Source organism: Stegostoma tigrinum, chromosome 3 (genome assembly GCF_030684315.1).
Source record: "Stegostoma tigrinum isolate sSteTig4 chromosome 3, sSteTig4.hap1, whole genome shotgun sequence".
Taxonomy (NCBI): Eukaryota; Metazoa; Chordata; class Chondrichthyes; order Orectolobiformes; family Stegostomatidae; genus Stegostoma; species Stegostoma tigrinum.
In genome coordinates, this window is record NC_081356.1 from 106055785 (window position 1) to 106076906 (window position 21122).

The 21122-nt window shown below is 39.9% G+C and overlaps 1 protein-coding gene across 3 annotated transcripts in view; it reads left to right on the forward strand.

Annotated features, from left to right (window-relative positions):
* Positions 1 to 21122, forward strand: part of iqgap2 (IQ motif containing GTPase activating protein 2) — a 328015-nt gene that overhangs the window by 219902 nt on the left and 86991 nt on the right. For all 3 annotated transcript variants that reach the window (XM_048527158.2, XM_048527159.2, XM_059644808.1), the window contains 8 exons: positions 174 to 298; positions 5037 to 5200; positions 8117 to 8207; positions 9882 to 10049; positions 12505 to 12647; positions 19006 to 19176; positions 20668 to 20751; positions 20933 to 21004. In XM_048527158.2, the coding sequence (XP_048383115.1) occupies positions 174 to 298; positions 5037 to 5200; positions 8117 to 8207; positions 9882 to 10049; positions 12505 to 12647; positions 19006 to 19176; positions 20668 to 20751; positions 20933 to 21004 (1018 nt within the window). The remainder of the gene's footprint in view (positions 1 to 173; positions 299 to 5036; positions 5201 to 8116; positions 8208 to 9881; positions 10050 to 12504; positions 12648 to 19005; positions 19177 to 20667; positions 20752 to 20932; positions 21005 to 21122) is intronic.

Consider the following 21122-nt stretch of genomic DNA (forward strand, 5'->3'; position numbering starts at 1 on the left):
TTTCTCATTGAGTGGGTATCTCCATATCCTCCCTTAACCTATTGGCATTCTTTCACATGTAATAGTTTATTTTGGTTAGATTCAAAGAATGTGCCCATGGGTATGTAAGATGAGTTCCTGAGTGGTCTTGCTTAAAAAAAAACTGTTCAGATTACAAGTTCTCTTTCTCTCAGATATGCAGATATGCTGATACTAATGAAGAGGCAAGCTGCAGACCAAGGACAGCAGTACCTCAGCTGGAATGACATTCAAAACTGTATTGAAGAAATCAATTTGCAAGTCCAGGAAGAAAATGAAAGTGAGTGGTGCCTTCCAAAGTTGAGATTTATTTTTGATTCAATTTGACTCATGAAGGCAGTCTGTTTTACCTTTGAGTGGCTGGACTATGCAGTAGACCTGCTATCATGGACTGGCTCCAAGTTACTGTGGATCTAGCTGCCCAGAAGATGACAGGAACGGCAGTGTGAGCTGTAATTGTAGCTAAGTTATTCATGTGCTGCATGCACTGTAGTTTAAGTTAAAAGGAGCCCACATTACACACAATCTCACCAAAGCAAATTGTGATATAAAGTGTTTTTTTAATTAAAACGAAAAAAAGTCTCATTCCATTTAATCCTTTTCCAGAAAATCAAAGGGACAAATTTGAAATCTTTGAACACTAATTCACCGTAGGAGTTTAAAATATTTTGCTAAATAAAATTAATATTATTTCTACTATCATCAGAAACTGGACTGTGATAGAATAGTCCATTGTTTTGTACTTCAACTTTCATAAAAAGTAATGGCTGTCAAAGGTCCTTATTGAAGAATTGCTCAATGGCATAAACCTAAAGTATAAAGGTTTTAGCTTGATCCCAAATTCTCAGATGAATTAGTTACTTATTCCTATTAGGTAAGAACATAAGGAGTAGGAGTAGGCCCTCTGGCCCTTTCAGCCTGCTCCACCGTTCAATGGCTGACCTCTTCATGACTTCAGTTCCACTTATGCACCCTTTCACTATAACCCTTAATTCCTTCACTGTTCAAAAAATTATCCATCTTAGCTTTAAAAAGCACTTGAGGAAGCTCAAATATTTCACTGGTCAAGAAATTCCACAGATTCACAACCCTTTGGTTAAAGGAGTTCCTCCTCAATCAGTCCTAAATCTGTTCCGTGTAATTTTGAGGTTATGCCCTCTTCTTCTAGCTTCACCTACTGTCCTCCCTGCTTCGATCTCATCTACTCCCTTCATAAATTTTACATGTTTCTATAAGATCTCCCTCATTCTCCTAAATTCCAATGAATATAATCCCAGTCTACTCAGCCTTTCCTCAAAAGCCAACGTTGTCAACTCTGGAATCAACCTAGTGAATCTCCTCTGAACTCCCTCCAGTGCTAGTACATACTTTCTCAAGTAAAGATATTAAAACTGTATGCATTACTTCAGGTGTGGCCTCACCAGCACTCAATACAGTTGCAACATAACCTCCCTGCTTTTAAACTCAATCCCTCAAGCAATGAGGGACAAAATTCCATTTGCCTTCTTAATTACCTGTCGTACCTGCAAACCAACCTTCTGAAATTCATGCACAAGGACACCCAGGTCCCTTTGCACAGCAGCATGCTGCAATATTTTACTGTTCAGATCATAGTCCTTTTTACTGTTATTCCTACCAAAATGGATGACTTCACATTTATCAACTTTGTATTCCATTTGCCAGACTTTTGCCCAATCAGTTAAACTTTCTATACCCCTCTACAAACTTTGAGTCCTCTGCACACTTTTCTCTAGCACTCATCTTAGTGTCATTAGCAAACTTTGACACACCACACGTGATCCCCAAGTCCATAACATCTACATAAATTGTAAACAACTGTAGTCCCAATACTGATTTCTGAGGCACACCACCAGTAACTGATCACCAACCAGAAAAGCAGTTGTTTATCCCCACGCTTTGCTTCCTGTTAGTTACACAATCCTCGATCCATGCTCATATATTGTCTGTAATGCCTTGCACCTTTTTCTTATGCAGCAGCTTTTTGTGAGGCACCTTGTCAAATGCCTTTTAGAAGTCTAAATATACCACTTCTACTGGGTTCCCATTGTCTACTGCACTCATGTCTTCTTTGAATTCCAGCAAACATGACCTGCTCTTCATGAACCCATGCTGCATTTGCAAAATGGAACAACCTCTGTCTAGATGTCTTGCTATTTCTTCCTTGATGCTAGATTCAAGCATTTTCCCCACTACAGAAATTAGGCTAAGCAGCCTACAATTCCCCATCCTTTTCCTACCTCCGTTTTTTAAACACTGGTGTCACATATGGGCAGTTCTAGCAAATTGGAAAACAGCAAGAGCCATGAATTTTGGAAAATTATCAAAGCAGATTTGCTATTTCTCTGTCATCTCTTTTAGTACCCTGGGATGCACTATAAGAGGGCCAGGAGACTTATCTACCTTTAGTTCCATTAGCTTTTGTGATAATGATCGTTCCTAGGTCCTCACCTGCCTTGGTCTCCTTGTCATCAGTTTAGTGGCATGTTGTTCATGTTCTCCACTGTGAAGACCAACACAAAATACCTGTTCAATGCCTTGGCTATTTCCTCATTTCCAATAATTAAATTCCTCTTCTCATCCTCGAGAGGTAAGATAAGCACTAACGTTAAAATGGCCTGTATAACTGAGATGGAAAGAAAAATTATAAACTGCAAAAAAGGCTTGTAACATACTAAAAGTTTATTGACATGGGTAAGAGAAAATGCAGTTGAACTTTTCAAATTATCATCCTTGCTGTAGTTTATTTTTACTTACCGTGAAGTTACATTTAATGATCTTTTCACCAAAAGACTAATTGCTACATCCTCATTGCGAGGTTATCTTTTCTGAATTTGTACACTAGTGACCAGGTGTGAAGAGATGAACCTGCGTGGTTGGCTGCAACAAAATGTTGATGAGATTTTTGTACAAGGTTACATCTCTCTCTGACTAAAAAATGTCATTAATATGTTTTGCTGTAAGCAATAAGGAGCCAAAGGTTTCTTCAGATAAAGAAAGATCAAATTTATTGCCTGTTAAACCAGGCAATGTCGTAAAAATATGATGTCAAGCGTAAGGCCTTTGCATAGTCACTTGTGATTGCATGTGCTCCCACTCAGAAACATACTAACATCAAGACAAATCCTGTCCAATACAAAGGAAGATAAAACGTTGTATGGTACAGAGCCCTCTGGTTGACAAAAGGATTTGTTTTAAGCTGAGACTGATGTTTATCTGGTTTCTTAGATGCAGTTAGTCAGAGCGAATGTTGCAGTTATTGAAAAGATCTAGGTCAGCAGCTGATTAATTCGTAGGGCTGATAACCCTCTGCTAAACTGGGCACCATTTCCAAGGAGCGAGAGAGTCCTTGTTCTTAATGTATTACAATTTCCAGGACCCATGTTTCTGGATCTCTGTCTTTGTAGCAAGAACCACGGGTTTAAAATCATGGTATTACATGGGGAGGTGGTTCTGGTCAGTTTAAACTGTCCATTGGCCTTCAATGAAAGCAATCCATTTTTACAACAAGTATCGATAGTCTACTGACAGAGCCCCTCCCCCATGATCCTATGCCGTGGATAGGGAGTTAAAATTGTCACACAGATAGTAGGAACTGCCAATGCTGGAGAATCTGAGATAACACTGTGAAGCTGGATGAACACAGTGGGCCAAGCAGTAGAGGAGCAGGAAAGCTTGACATTTAGGGTAGGGACCCTTCTTCAGAAGAAAACCCTTCTTCTGAAGAAAGGTCCCTATCCGAAACGTCAAGCTTTCCTGCTGCTTGGCCCGCTCTGTTCATCCAGCTTCACAGTGTTATCTCATTTACCACAGATAGGGAGTGTTTTTTTTTCAATTTTCCTTTTTAAATTAGATTTCAGAATTAAACCTTTATTCTGGCAATAGCCTCTAGTCAAGGTATTTCATCACTAGAACCATTTGGAGACATGAGCTGTGCATTCCAGTTGATGAATGTTAAAGTCCAGTTAATTACCACTTGGCTAGTTTTTTTTTTCAGGAAGTTACACTCAGCCGTGTTATTTAGAAATTCCTTTGCAGATTCCTGTCAGCTTGGCTATTGCAAGTCTCGTGACTTTGGCCATTTTAAAATGTCCCAGCTCATTTTCAACCAGACTTCAATCAAATTGAAATCTAAAGACTTTTAAGTTAATTGATGAAATTTCAAAGCTTGATCATCCATTTTTTATGTCAAGTTAATACATACCATCCCAAATTCATATTTGTTGATGAATGGCTTCAGCATATATTCACATGACTCTAAATATGTGATTCAAAACCTATGTTGAACGGGGCTGTACAGATTCTAAATTTATATTTTGCAGTGTACTCTTTTTAATTCCATTATTCTCTGCACGATGAGTCATTTTTCCACCTTATTGTCAGTATGTTTTTGAAGATTATTCTCTCCAAAAGTTACCAATTTTCTCTCCTCTTTTAACTCTGACTTTTAGGAGCATGGTTCTTTGGCTGTTGATACTGTGCTCGTTCCCCCCCTCGCCTGGTCCTTTTTATTGTGGTGAAAAGTTGCATTAGGTTTTTGGTGATCCAGTTGAACAGAAGGTGCAAAGCAATATCCTTTGTTCGCACAATCTGTGCCCTTTTTTTGGTACGCGTTGTGGTTAAATGTAGGAATACTTAGCTCCTGTCTCTCTGCCTCGGGACTTCAAGGTTACATTGCAATGCTGTTTTATCTCACTGGCTGAGAGTGGCTAACTGTGAAGTGAATATTTTCGGCTTCTGTGACTTAACATGCTAACTTCACTAACTGTTATATCTATTGCCTTATTGGTGCAGATTTTAGTTGTGTCTGGTAATGGGTTTAAATACATTCCCAGGACCAAATAATACCATAATTTACAACAGTAAATTTAGTATTCAGTAGAATTAGTGGTATTTGAACTTTTTTTAAGCAATGACACATATCACAATATATTTTAGCCATTTAATACTGTTACTTATTTTTTTGTAAGATCGTATTTCTCTTGGTGTTTCTATTGCAGAGATCATTGCAGCCGGCCTTATCAATGAGATAATAGATAAAAAAGATCCTTATAAAACGCTGGAAGCATTACGGATGCCGACTGCTAAATTACAGGACGTGAAGTCCTCAATAGCATGTCATTATCAAGACGTTCTGTGGCACACTAAGCAACAGAAGTGCGAGGTGAGCCTTTATAAAATGGCTTTTTGTTTTGTTCTATTTTACTTGTCTATAAAATCTTTCTGCTATAATTGTAAATGGAACAGAGAAAATACTTGGGAGGTCAATGTGCCCTAAACTTTACATGGGATGCTGGTGGTTGTGTTTTAAGTCCACAGATAATGCCTTGTTTAGTGGCGGGAATTTTCCAGTACTTCCAAGGACACATTTTATGAACTTTTTTTATGAACTCTCCTATTCAGCCTTAGGCTATCTCAAAAGTGGGAGTTGTTAGCTCAGTTGGCTGGTTTGCGATGTAGTGATGCTAACGGTGTGGGTTAAATTCCTACAACAGCTGAGGTCACCGTCAGGCATTCTCCCTTTCAATCTCTCCCCTTGCCATAGGTGTGACGACCCTGGGATATGGGCCAAGCACGGGCAGGTGGAACTGGTGTAGTTTAGGATCATGGTCGGCGCGGATGGGTTGGACCGAAGAGTCTGTTTTCCCACTGTAGGATTCTGATTCTCTAACTAGAATTCTACCAATGGTGAAGAATTTCAGTTAAGTGGAGAGTCTGAAAGAACTGGGGATGTTTTTGATAGATCAGAGAAGGTTGAAGGCATTAATTGAGTGAAAAAGAATAGATTGCTTCCATGAGCAAAATGATCAGCAGCTTGAAGGCATAGTCGTAATTTAATTGACAAAAGAATGGGAAGTGACATGGAGAAAGCCATTTGTATATGCATTGAGTATTATGAGCTGGAATTGGTGATGCGAGTGAATTTAATGTTGTGCAAAAAAATATTTGGAAAGGGTGGTCAAAGGCTAAAAAATTAAGAGGGCTATGGGAAATAAGCATCCATGATGTGGAGATGCCAGTGCTGGACTGGGGCAGACAAGATCAGACCTTGCACAACACCAGGTTATTATCCGAGATAATGGGAACTGCAGATGCTGGAGAATTCCAAGATAATAAAATGTGAGGCTGGATGAACACAGCAGGCCAAGCAGCATCTCTTGTGCTCCTGAGATGCTGCTTGGCCTGCTGTGTTCATCCAGCCTCACATTTTATTAACCAGGTTATTATCCAACAGGTTTATTGAAATGACTTTTGGGAATAAGGATTGGGGAGTGGGACTAATTAGGCAGTTCTTTGATAGTCATCACAGACATGATAGACCAAATTACAACTTTCTCAAAACTCGCTACAACTTTCTATTCTATATCTTTTTTCTGATTTATTTTTATGACTAGAAATCACCAGTTGTGAAAGCAGCTACATCTTTATGTGCAGACAGTAAATTGTCAGTATTAATTGCTTGCATCCTGAGATTCCCTTCTGAGTGTAGTTCTGGGGTCGACTATCTCGGCAGAATGGTTGCCTTCTATTGTGAACAAATGATTCTGCAAATAAAGATGATATTTCCTTTCGGATTCAAGCCCTTGCTCCATCTGTAAAAATATATTGACCCAGAATTTGCTGTGATAAGAATGGCAAAGTTGGTGAGCTCTGTTTGCCGTTTTTACTAAGACACACAACACTCCTGCCTCATTAAACCTGTAAATCAGAACTTGCTATCCCAGATATCCTGCTCCTCTGGAAGGTGTGCTGTGATATTCTTCCCAAATGAAATTGTCATAGAAATCATTATTAAAGTGCATTCTTTATCAAAATATCTACTAATATCACCAGAAAGACCAACAGAAAAACCTATGCCTTGATAAAGAGGAGTAATTGATTTTTTTAATGCCTTGCTAAGTCATAATTTTCGCTGAGCCACATCCCTAGCCTGATAAAATCATTTCAAAATTATGGAAGCTTCTTTTCTTAGCACTGAGATTTTGTTGGACTTTGCACAATCATTAAGAAATGTTATTTATTTAAGTACCAGCAGAGGTCATAATACAACCAGTAGAACTCTCCCGATGTTCTGAAGAAGGGTCCTGACCTGAAACTCGGTATTCTTGCTCCTCTGATGTTGCCTGGCCTTCAGTATTCCTCCAGCTCTACACCGTGTTGTCTCTGAGTCCAGCATCTGCAGATCTTGCTATCTCTGAATTCTGCCATGTGCTTTGTAATCTCTTGTTATATAAGAACAAGCTCTCTTGTTGCCATTACTGTTCCCCTGTCTTCTTTTCATGAATTGCACTTTTCACCATTTTAAATCTGAAGAAGTTTTTCGAGATATGATGGTTTGGTAGAGTTGATAGCACTGTTGCCTTTGAGCTACATACTGGGGGCTGTGCTATGCTGTGTCATTCTACCTACCTACTTCCTGAAACAACTCAGTTAGGTTTTGATACATACTTTGGATCAATGCAGTGGTACAGCTTGCAGTGGATGATCTGTATCACCCTATGTGGCTTAATTGAAACACAGCTAATAAAAGTCCCAGTGAAAATGGAGAAGGAACTCCTGAAATCCAAAATACTATCACTGAGAATTGAAAAATAACCCTTGAAAACCTCGAACAGGGATGGTGGCAGACATTGAACTCTATGACACTGTAATTCCAATGTTTTCACCCTTTAAATGACTCTTAAATGTTGCTTTTCCTTATTGTGAAAATCTTGATTTGTCGAGAATTTATTATTTAGATTTATAGAATTCCCATATAGTATTGCCACACAAACATGGAATTTACAGTACAGAAGGAGGTCTTTCAACCCATCATGCCTTTACTGGCTCCCAAAAGAGCTACCCAGCTAGTCCTATTCTCTAGCTCTATCTCCACAGCCTTGTAAGTTCAAATTTTGAAATCTCCAATGAAATCCGCATCCACTGCTGTCATTGTTTGATCTTCCCAGTTAATTATTCATAAAACCTCTGCAGGTTGAGGTTTTTTTGTGAATTTTGCTCATTTTTCTAGTTTTATGCATTTGATTTGGTTGTATTTGAATGTAAAATTCTCATCTGTGTCTGCATTTTTAAATTAAAGGCATCTCAAGATGATTCAGCCGTATTGTGGTTGGATGAGATACAGGAAGCGATCATTTCTGCAAATAAGGATACTGATGATGCTCATTGCTGTAAGTAAAAGATAACGTATTTAAGTTAGGCACAATCTAATTTTTCTAAAAACAGAATCATATTATTTTATTTACAGCAAGAATAAACTGGTCTGACAATGTTGCTGCCATTTTCAATGTATAGCCAGAAGATCGGTGTTCAAATTTAATGTTGACATATTTTCAAAGGCATCTTTCATAGCAGGGGTTTGTTGGATTCCCACAAAGTAGAGTGAAGAACTTATCGGTAGAGAACAAAAATTGACTTAGTTCCTTTTCACACAGTAGAATAACATCTTTGACAGCAACTCGAGGTCTGTGCTTTGTGCATGGAGACTATTTTCCAGTTGATAAGGTGAAATTAATTATATATAGTTATAGTTAATGGAAGATTTTGGTAAGGTTGCAAAATTAGAGATTAAGCTAGCATTACATGCTTGTCTTGCATGTACTGACCTAACCAATAGGGAAAAGTGCAAAGAAGACACTGGAATGTTCCACTCCTTAGTCCTTTCGGACATAAGGACTTCAAACATGTGATTTCAAAGCATGTTTTGATGGCATGTTGATGAGCTGATGTGCACTTTGCTACTCAATGTGATTTTAGGGGTCATGTGTATTAACACGACTTAATATAATATCCTATCAACAGCGGACTCTTGAGTGGCATGGTAGGCAGCCAGTCTCACTAATGTAGCCAAATGTAGAACTGAAATACACTGAGACACAAATGATTGAGAAATGAGGTTATGGTAAAAGCCAAGTTATCACCCATTTTCCTTCATTTTGTTTTATAAAAGAAACTTGACACTCCACAAACATAGAGAGCTTTTCTCTTGATCAGCTCAGGCTGCACAGCAGTATTTAGGACTTTGTCTATCATTTTAAAACTCAGTTACATCTTATTCAACAGGGTATATGTTTTCAAGGATTTTGTAGCAAGTAAAATAGTGCAAAATCACACGTTTTACTTGAAATCATTCTGTGGAGCAGTGTAGAAGCAGTGGAAGCTTTTGGATTTCAATGTTAGATGCCAGGCTTTTTTTAAAAACTCAATGGCGGGCGTGGGTGCTCCTGGCAGGCCAGCATCAATTGCTCATCACTAGTGACCCTTGGGAAGGTGATTGTGCCTTCTTGGATTGCTGCAGTCTGTATGCTGTAGGTACACCTACAATGTCCTTGGGAGGCAGTGGATGTGATGTCAATCAAGAGACTGCTTTATCCTGGATGGTGCCAAGCTTCTTGAGTGTTGTTGGAGCTGCATTCGTCCAGACAAGTGGGGAATGTTCCATCACACTCCAGTGATGGACTGACTTCAGGGAGTCGGGCGAGTTACTTCGCTGCAGTGTTCCTAGTCTCTGACCTGCTCTTGTGGCCACTGTTTATGTGGTGAATCCAGTTGAATTTCTGGTCAGTGTTAACTCCCAGATGGTGTTAGTGGGAGATTGTGATGGTAACACTATTGAATGTAAAGGGACAGTGGTTAGATTGTCTCTTATTGGTGATGGTTGTTGCCTGGCATTTGTATGGTGTGACTGCAAACTCCAGAAATCGTTGCTGTGAATCGTTGCTAATAGTTCCTCTGTCATTAATTCTTCAAAATTTGGCTAATAAAAAGAAACAAATGCTCCAAATTTTTATTTTGAGATATAAGCGTATCTAATACACTCCTCTGACCTTTTATTTCTCTTTCAGTGGCTGTTGCAATATCTAAGATTAACTCTGCTATTGAGATGGGTGATCCACAGCTAACACTGACTACAATGCAGTCTTCCAACATAACCGCGAGGGGGCTTGTACCAGAATGTGCTGACACCTATCAGAATGAACTCTCTGAAGCAAAAAGGAAAAAGACTGGAGATGGTATAAAACACAAGGGATATGTAGCAATGTTCTGTAGTATTAGCATCAGCATCCTTGGGGCAGACTAACAGATAAATAAACCAATCAGCACAGAATGTTAAAAGATGTCTCGGTTTGTTTCAATAATGCACTATTCTTTAGTTCTGTTTCAGCCTTTGTACTGGAAGTTGCATAAGTGTGCCCATTTTCCCTTTATCTAAATGTTAGGGATTCATTTGGTGCCTACTAGAAATGATTAGATTAATTTAGCCCATGTGTCATGAGTGATAGATAAGATGCTATGTTCTTCATTGATGTTCCGAAACATGTAAAACCTAAAGCCCAGATTTAATCCGTAGTTTCACTGGTAGAATACTTCTTTATTTTCAGTCGAGAAGAAGATCTTAATACTGATGCAGGTTTGGTTATGAATCCAGCACAAGAATTTTGGTGTTGACCTGCAGGTACATTCTCACTCTGCCATCTCTCCACTGGCAGTGAGACCAGTGCAAAAGCAGCAATGGATTTTCCATAAAATGAAGAATCAACGCAACATTTCAAGAATGAACCTGCAGTGCAGTAAATGCAGTTGACTTCACTCTTGTTTCATTCTCAGCATGAGCTAAAGCTGTCTCTGATTTTACATACAAATGGCGTTCTTGAATTTTCCAAAGTTGTAACATTATTATGTATAATTATGCTTATTTATTCAAGTTGGTGTACATATGGCATCTCCCTCTTGTTGGCATGAATGATAAATGCTGTTTGCCAGTGAAGCCTGTTTAACCAGGTCTCCTTTCTGCCACACAATCTTAATGCTGCCTCAACAGCAAGTTTACTCCTACCTCACCTCTAATATTCAACTCTTCCATCTATGTCTCAGTCAAGATGACACTGAGGTCTGTAGGTAAGTGATGTGTTTTCAAAACTGTGCTTAGTTCACAGCTCTTCAGCAGGGCCCATAGTGCATTGATAGCAATGAGGTGCACGGATAGGCCTTAGTGCTCTTCAAGTGTGCTCCACCCTCAATAAGATCACAGCTAATTTGTTTTGTTCTGACTTTCACATTCCAATCTAGCCCCAATACTCTGCTTCCCTTTTCTAACAGGGATATATCGCTGTCCACCTTTTAGAAAAATTTGATAACACTGCCTCCACCATCTTCTGTGACAGTGTCCCACAGCTGCCCAGGGATCTGAGAGGGGAAAAAAATCCCCTCAGTCTCTTTGCTAAAAAGGTGACTGCTCATTTTCAAACAATGCCCCCCATTCTGCATTCACCCATGAGAGTAAATATCCTTTCCACATCCACCTTGTCAAGACTATTTAAGGTTTTATAAAGTTCAGTCATATCGCTCCTCATTCTCCTAAATGTCAGTGAAAATAAACCCAGCTTGACCAGTATTTACAAATGAAACAAACTCCAATTCCAGTAAACCACCTCTGAACTGCTTGCATTGTATTGACTTGCAAATTCAGTACACTCAACTCCTGCACCATCTGAGATAACAAAGTGTGGAGCTGGATGAACACAGCAGGCCAAGCAGCATCTTAGGTGTACACCTGGATGGTAGAAATCTCTGCAGGAGGTGGATTAGATAATCCAGTCAGCACTTGTGACTGAAAACATCAGCAAAAGATCAGCCAGCGTTTTTGCTCTCGCATGTTAATCTCTATCATTGTTGACAAGGAGAATTTCTAATTTGCCCAACTTTGTTGATGTAGTTCTCAACCAGCATTCATTGGTTAAGGTAGAAGCAGACAGCTTTGTTGTGATACGTTGGTTGAAGGACCACTTGCTTATCTGTCAACAGCTCTTTCGGGTGTTTAAGCATTTAGTGCATCAGTTCATGACATGATGCCTCATTTTAAGGTGTATCTGTTAAAGTTGTTGTGAGTATATTCCATTTTCTAGAGGTAGGTTTGTGAATTCAGCAGTTTGACACAACATTGAATGTGCAACTAGATTTCTGTTGCGAGGTATATTGCTGATAAGGAGGTACATTTAAAACAAATGACTATATGAATGGCCAGATAAATCAGATTTTGAAATTCTTTTGAAGATGAAGTCCTTCAGAAACAGTATTTAACCCTTAAAGAAAATCAGAAAGCAGTGTTTCGGTTTAAATCTTTCTTGTTTAATTTTTAAGACAACAGTTCTATGTTCTTTACTGGACCGAAGAAGAAAAAAATAGAAATATATGATTTTAGAAAGTTTTACAGCACAAAACGTCATTGAAGTGCTTAATTTATAGATTGTGTTCAGTTAATACTTTGGATAGAGTTGACTGGATAAAGGACTTGTAGCTGCAAATAACCAATCATTGCGACCTGTCAGAGATTAGTGTGCATTACATACTTCATTAGACCCAAGTTCAGATTCCTACAGTGTTACTGTTTCTAACTCCACCCCTAATAGTAACGTGCTGGTATGAATAGCAACATTAAATTCCTTTCTTTTTGTATTATTGTTATAGAACCAAATGGAAGTATGTGGGTTATGCACAAAATAAAAGACAAATATGCATACTACTACAACCTGGAAACTACAGAGGGCACATGGGACAAACCAGAAAATTTTGTTCAAAACAGTACACAGCTGAATAGAGAAGAAATTCAGGTACTGTCAGTAATCTGTGGATACATTCATGTAGTGTGTTATATATGCTTTTGTATGTTCTCTCCTCGTATAAATGTTTATGGGTAAAGTCACTGATTTGCTTCCTTCATGAAAAGGCCCCAATCCAGTCTTCCAAGGGACAAAAAGACTTTTATTCAATTAATTTCAGCTACCAAATGGACAGAATTCTCAAAAGTAATCTTTAAAATCCTTGTTTAAGAGTTGAATCCTATGTAATAAGCAGAATTTTAATCATTGGGTTGATGTAGAAAAATGATTTGTTTGTGGGTGTATTTAGTTGCATTCTTGTCTTTGTGCATCAATCACAAAAAGCTAACACACAAGTTTAGCAGGTAATAGATAAGCAAATGGAATGTTGGCCTATAAATAAAAATGAATGGAGTCTAAAAATAGGAAGGCCTTTCTACAGCCATAGAAGGCTCTAGCCATATCACAGCTTGAATACTATGAACAGTCCTGGTCCCGTTATCAAAGGAAAGATGTAATGGCACTGGACATATCGCAGAGAGTGTTTACTCAGCTGGTCCCAGATCCCATGGAGGAGCAGTTGAGTAGGTTGGGTCTGTACTCAATGGAATTTAAATGGATGAGAGTGGCAAACGTATTGAAACATTCAAGGTTCTTAGGTGTCTTGTCAGGGTTAGTGTGGAGAGGTTGTCTTCCACCTTCCCTCCCTCCAACCCTATGGGAGACGCTGGAATCAGAGGCCTTATTCCCAGAATAAGGAGTTTGCTATTTAAGACAGCTGAGCTATTTCTCTGAGAGCAATGAATCTGTGGGTGTCTTTACCACAGAGGCCCACTGAGGTGGGATCACTAAGTTTATTCAAGGCTGGGATAGATTGATTTTTAGTCGGTTAGGGACTCAAAGATCATGGCAAAAGGGCAGGAAGTGGATTTAACAATGACCAGATCAGCCATGATCTTGTTGAACGGTGGGGAAAACCCAACAGCCAGAATGGCCTGCATCTACCTCTACATTTGGTCATTCAGCCGTCCATGACGTGATTTACATTTGCACCTTTTACTACCTCTGTCCCAGTGATCTGCTAATGATGTGTCACTCGTTCAAACCGTCATAAACTCAGTATGACTGAGATCCAACTAGTAAAGCATTTCCATCTGACAGTAATTAATAGCAAGGAAAGGGGAAAGTTAAACTGTATTAAACTCTAAATGATTTATTGTGTGGTAACTGATTCATAAAGTTTAATAGTTCTGAAGGGGAGTCATACTGGACTAAAATCTTAACTGTATTGAGAAGGGAGGTTTGACGGCACATTTTAAAGTCTGTATCCCTTTGTGAGAGCTCACAGAATTATAATATGAACCAAACATTCTCCCTGGAGACACTCTGATCAAGTAACGAAGCTGTTTGTGTTTCACAGTCTGATGTTCTTGTAAGGAAACATGTCTAATGTACTACGGTGAGGTAGAAATTTGGATTTGCAGAATGAAGAATGCGTGACATTGGTGTCGTTGCATTTTCTAGTTTTATTTTTGTCTCCCCATGTGCTGTATGTTGATGTAAATGCTACTTTCTTTCCCATGAAAGCCGTGTTTGTTTTTAACTTGTATGTTTATGTAATCATCTAGTCACGTAATTTTGGATTAAATTACACAAGCCCACTGTGGAGGGAGGTAAGGGGAAATACTTTATGTAGCCAATGTCTGTCTGTGGGTACATGTTGTTCAGCCTTGTTTAGACAGCATGGTTTATGGAACTGGTAGCTTAGTAGCTGTCTCATTCTCATGTCTGACGTCTGTGAGGAAAACATTTTCAGAATGTTTGTTTCTCCCTCAGTGGAACACAGAATCTGCCATGTTGATTCCCCAAAGTCCTAGTTTCACCATTAGTGCCACATATTTGTCAGTATTATTTTGGTTTGTTGTGGCTACTTTGGGTGAGACTGACTTCTCTTGTCTGTAGTTGGCGTCTGATGTGGTCTTCAGCCAAAGAGATATGACTAGAATTTTCACTTTTAGCTGAGCACTGAAGTATCAAATCATAATCTTTTGAAATTTGACTAAGGGTGTGATCACTGTCAAGTACTGTTTACCTTTAATTTGGAATGTTTGCCATCTATTTTATCCCTTTGTTGCACTTAAGATTGAAGAGCACACGATCTGGTGCACCTTACACATGAGCATTCAACTTAAGCTGTGCCATGTTAAAACACACATCCAACATATGTTATCTGCAAACACAAATTACTTGTTGACTATCTACAAGGCACAACTCAGGAGAGTGATGGAATATCCCTCCCCCCAACTTTTCTGACTAAGTGTGGTTCCAACGCCGTATGTGAAGTTTGATACCATTCAGGACAAAGCAGCCTACTGGATTGCCACCCCACCTGACACTTTGAACATTCACTTCCTCCCCCACAGGTCTATGGTGGAAGCTGTGTATACCATGGATAAGGTGTAATGCAGCAACTCAATGAAACTTCTTGGCACCTTTCCAACTCTTTCCTCTAGGGCAACGGATTTGTCAGCAGTTTCACAGACACCATCCTCACTGTTCTTTCACTGTTGCTCGGTCTACATCTTGGAACCCCCTTCATAACAGTGATGTGAGTGCACAATACTACATGGATGCAGTGTTTCAAGGAGACCGTTCATCTACTCAAGGATGGAATTTGGGCTAGGCAGCAAAAGATGGTCTACCTGGTGACGAGTATGTCCTGAATAAATAATTAGAAATTAAACTCTGATCTTGTCTTCAAAATTTCAGTCAAGTTAATATGGAGGAGGAGTGTGATTACCTCAGTGGTTTCTGATACAGGGTGATGCTAACAATGTGGATTCAATTCCGCACTGACTGAAGTTATCATAAGGATTTCTCCTTCACCACCTCTCCCCTCATCTGAGGTGTGGTGACCCTCAGACTGAACCAGTACCAGAATGCTAATTGCGGACTGTTTATCATTTATTTCTATGTTTGGGCATTTGTTTCATTAACCATGAATCCATTGTAATGTTGTTTTCTGTTGCTAACTATTTCTTTATGTCGAGGGCTAAATATTTCTACTCTTAAATACATTTCAAAAACAAAATTGTTCCCAGAATGTATTAAGAGTTGTAGTTGATTGATTTACTACGAGGTTTTTGGCAGAAATTTATCAGGCAGTGGAGGAGAGTCCCAACATTATGGCCTCTTTGTTATACAGCCTTGTCAACCACATACAATTAAATACAATACAAAGCAAGGTCACTTATTTTAGAGAAGTAGCTTATTTCTGGCAGTTTCTCTTGCAGTATGCTCACGTTTTCAGAAAATTCAAAGAATATTCCCAAAAGCAATTTCTTACCATGCCCCATCCTCTTAAACTGCAACATTAAGTCATCGTATCAGGAAGATGTTATTTGGTTAAGTGAGGCTATGCAGACTTCCTGCAGAGCACCCCAGTCAGCCTTATTCTCCTGTTGTATCTCCGTAATTGTCCAAGTTCTGATCTAATTTCTCCTTAAAATTATTTATCTTTACTATCCACTGTAGTTGGAAGCAGCAAGCTCCAAGTCCTTACCGCATGTTGCATAAAGAAGTTCTTCCTTGTATCGTGCTTGCATCTCTTGCCTAAAACCTTAAATTTTACTCCTAGCTTTTTTTATATAAAGCGAAAAATATTTGCAGAATTAAAGACCGACAATCTAACCTCCCAAAATAAAATATTAATTAATTGAACTCTAGCTTTTTCTTCAAGAAAGTAAATGTGTGGCTGACTCATGGGCAGAGGACTCTACAGCACAGGATGATCCAAATGTTAATCTTTAAAAAAAAGCCTTGTAAAACAAGTACCTTCCATTATTTCTTTAGCTTTCAATAAGTGCTTTGCTTTACCTCCCAGTTAACAGAGCCGCAACCTTTCAAGTGTAGGGTCAAGTCCCAGGCCAACAAGCTGTATACTTGGTCTCAAGTTCGTACACACAAACAAGGAGCCATGTGGCCCCTCCAGCATGTTCTGGTTACAAATTGATCAGCCATGGTCTTATTGAAATGACAAATCCACATTCCTGTCTACCCTGCTGGCTCGCAAGAACTGAAGATGCTGGAGTCAGATGACTTAGCGTGGAGCTGGAGAAACACAGCCAGCCAGGCAGCATCAGAGGAGCAGGAAAGTTGAAGTTTTGGGTCGGGATCCTACTTCAGAAAAAAGGTCCTGACCAAAAATGTCAACTTTCCTGCTCCTGTGCTGCTGCCTGGTCTGCTGTGTTCCTCCAGCTCCACACTGTGTTGTTCCTGTCTACCTGGATACGTTTTCACTCCCTGGCTGAACAAGAATCTGCCCATTTCTGCCTTAAGCATATTCAAAGACTCTGCTTTTGGTGCCTTTTCAGGAAGCAAGTTACAAAAACTTACGGCCTTCCGAGAGACACAAAATTTACCTCCATTTTAGACAAATGACCCCTCGTTCTAGATTCTGCTGTAAGTGGAAACATCCGCTCCACAACCAACCTGTCAACACCCCTCAGGATCTTAAATGTTTCAATCAAGCCTTTGCCTTTGGTGTCATAAAAGCAGAAAGTGCTGGCGGCATCTGTTAATGTTTTGAGTCCAGTGTGACTCCTCTTTGTAACTGACAGGGGTTGAAAAAGTAATTGGTTTTTATGATTTATGCAGTAGATGAAGGGGAGCGGTAAAGTAGGTGGAACAGTTCATAAGGGCAAAAGGCACAGAATACTATTGGTAGTAAAGAAATAAGATAGATTATGAGTGTGTTAAAGTGTAAACAGGAGAACTAGCTCTACTGAGAGCAAACCCAAACAGGACATTTCGGTGGGGGAGGCAGTGTTATTAAAATGGAGGTCAGAGATTGTGGAGTGGCACATTTAGTTTTGGCCCCCTGACTTGAGGAGGGATTTAATTGCATTGAAGGTAGTTCAGAGAAGATTCACAAGAAGGTTTGTTTATGAGGATCAATTGAGCGGTCGAGGCCTGTGCTTGCTGGAGTTTGGAAGAATGAGAGGAGATTTAATTGAGGTATATAAGATGCTAAAGGGGATTGACAAAGTCAATGCAGAGTGAATGATTCCCCTTGTGGGACAATCCAGAACAAGAAATCTCATAACTTTCGTTTGAGAAATGGCAGATTCAAGATGCAGATGAGGAGGAGGAGGAACTTCCCTCAAAGGGTTGTGAATCTGTGGAACTCTCTTTGTGGAATGTGTGGGCGTGAATAAGTTAGAGTTGAGCCTGAGATGAGATCAGGTATGATTGTATTAAATGCTGAAGCAGGCTTGAGGGGCTGAGTTGGCTCTTCCTGGTTCTAGTTCTTATGTTCAGATCGTTGTCAGAACTTTTTGAATTCTGTTGAGTCCTGAATGCCAAGAAGTCCCAAAGCAGGAAATAGTGTAGTGTTCTTCACAAATAATACGGCCAGCATTTGGCATCGCCAGTGCATCACATTGTGAGCAGTGAATACATTAGTCTGAACTTGAAAGAGGTACAAGCAAATCTCTGAAAGATGTGATGAGATATTGAATAGTGAGAATGGATGAGGTAAGGGACAGATGTTGGACCTTCCATAATTGGAAGGAGGGGTGGTTACCAGTGATAGAAGAGTGGAACAGTGTGGTGCAGAGGCAACAGTCACCGTGGAATACTGACGAGGGAGAGAAATGGAAGTTGTATTTGGTTGCAGCATCATGCTGGAGATAACAATTGGCAAAAGGTGATCTTTTCATGGCTGGTGAGCTGGAATGTATGTGAAAGGTGAAGGCAGAAGTGCAGGAAGTGGGTTGGATACAAATGAGCACATTGAGCCAGAATCCTGTGTTGAGGAAAAAGGAAGAATTGTCAAATAGCCCATGGAAGGTGGCATCTCTTGGAACAGATGTGACAGAGATGGAGAACCTGGGAGAATGGAATGAAATGTGGTCAAGGTAACTGTCGGAAACTCGGGGTTTGCAAAGGATATTAATGTGCAACTTTTCCCCAGGAATCAACCCAGAGAAGTTAAAGAATGGAAGGGATAGCTAAGAGAGACACCAGGTGAAAAATTGGAACCAAAATTGATTAATGCTTCTAATTCTAGATTATAGCAGGTAGCAACAATGGAAATGAGATGTGAGACCGAGCCGAATAACAATTTATACAAGAAATGTTCCACGTATACCGCATTTTTTTTTTAAGAAAAGACATAATTGGGACCCATAACAGCACCTTTTACTGGGGACAGTGAGAGGCGTTAAAGGAGAAATTGTTCAAAGTGTGAACAAACTCTGCATTCACAGACACATTACATTTGATGGGTTGATGGACTGCAGTGGTTTTAGCATCCCAAGTGTATTCGCTTGCCACTTCTGAAGATGCCGATTTCTTGGTTTTTCCTAAGGATACCACTGGCCAAGTCACAGCCGATTACCACCGTGAGCAACTCTGGTTAGCGAAGGAGAGTCAGATTATCTGTCTGCAGGCACGAGCTCGAGGTTACCTTGTAAGAAAAGCTTACAAAGAACGATTGAACTACCTCCACAAGCAGGAACCTTCTGTCATCCGATTACAGGTGTGTTGGAAATTCCTGTTCCTGGGCATCTTAAGATAGATGCAGAAAAATAAACTGCTATAACATAACAAGGCATTTGATAAGGTTCCCCATGGTAGGCTCATTCAGAAGGTCAGGAGGAATGGGATACAGAATTGGCTGGCCAACAGAAGACAGCAAGTGGTAGTAGAAGGAAAATATTCTGCCTGGAAGTCAGTGGTGAGTGGGGTTCCACGGGGCTCTGTCCTTGGGCCTCTACTGTTTGTAATTTTTATTAATGACTTGGATGAGGGGATTGAAGGATGGGTCAGCAAGTTTGCAGATGACACAAAGGTCGGAGATGTCATTGACAGTATAGAGGGCTGTTGTAGGCTGCAGCGGGACATTGACAGGATGCAGAGATGGGCTGAGAGGTGGCAGATGGAGTTCAACCTGGATAAATGCGAGGTGATGCATTTTGGAAGGTCGAATTTGAAAGCTGAGTACAGGATTAAGGATAGGATTCTTGACAGTGTGGAGGAACAGAGGGATCTTGGTGTGCAGATACATAGATCCCTTAAAATGGCCACCCAAGTGGACAGGGTTGTTAAGAAAGCCTATGGTGTTTTGGCTTTCATTAACAGGGGGATTGAGTTTAAGAGTCGTGAGATCTTGTTGCAGCTCTATAAAACTTTGGTTAGATCGCACTTGGAATACTGCGTCCAGTTCTGGGCGCCCTATTTTAGGAAAGATGTGGATGCTTTGGAGAGGGTTCAGAGGAGGTTTACCAGGATGCTGCCTGGACTGGAGGGCTTATCTTATGAAGAGAGGTTGACTGAGCTCGGTCTCTTTTCATTGGAGAAAAGGAGGAGGAGAGGGGACCTAATTGAGGTATACAAGATAATGAGAGGCATAGATAGAGTTGATAGCCAGAGACTATTTCCCAGGGCAGAAATGGCTAACACGAGGGGTCATAGTTTTAAGCTGGTTGGAGGAAAGTATAGAGGGGATGTCAGAGGCGGGTTCTTTACACAGAGAGTTGTGAGAGCATGGAATGCGTTGCCAGCAGCAGTTGTGGAAGCAAGGTCATTGGGGTCATTTAAGAGACTGCTGGACATGCATATGGTCACAGAAATTTGAGGGTGCATATATGAGGATCAATGGTCGGCACAACATTGTGGGCTGAAGGGCTGTTCTGTGCTGTACCGTTCTATGTTCTGTGTTCTAACATGAGATAGTAAGAATCTGAAGATTTCTGAAGAACGGTCCTGACCCGAAATGTCAGCTTTCCGACTATAACATTATTCTGATTCATTTCTTAACATAACTCTTCACACGTGCTGAATTATTATGACATTTCTTTGACAATAGAGCGTCTCTTTCGTTTTCATTTTAAATTCCGATGTTCTCTAGCAACCCGTTAGAAATTTTCCCAGGGGTGTATTCGTTGGACAGATTGGTAACTGGGGGAGGGAAATTGACTAGTTTGTGGGAGAAACTGGTTTAATCATCTTGATACTTTGTTTTGTGTAGTCGTCTTGGAAAGGATATAAACAAAGAAAGGCTTACAAGGACAGGCTAATGGTCCTGCAAAACAATGTCGCAGCTGTCGTTAAGGTAATTTTACACTTGGTATAATTTTGATTTCTCTGTGCTGTGTGGCAATTCTAAAGGCAGCCATATTTTTTTATAAATTAGTAAATCATGGAAGCCACCTGTAACTGCAGTTTGATTTGAGGAGCAGGCAGTTATCTATTCACCATATTTTTAAGAGGCCCTTTGGTACCTGTTTCAATAGATCCAGTCTTTTGTGAAGATGTGGAAAACCAGAAAAGCATATCATGCAAGATGCCAGTACTTCAAAGATCATGTGAGTTATGTCCACCTTTAGTAGCTTAATCAGATGTGGCAGGTAAATGTTTTTTTCATGATGTTCGCCAGTCTGACCTGCAAATGAGGATTTCAGTTTTGTGAAACTGTCTTTGTTT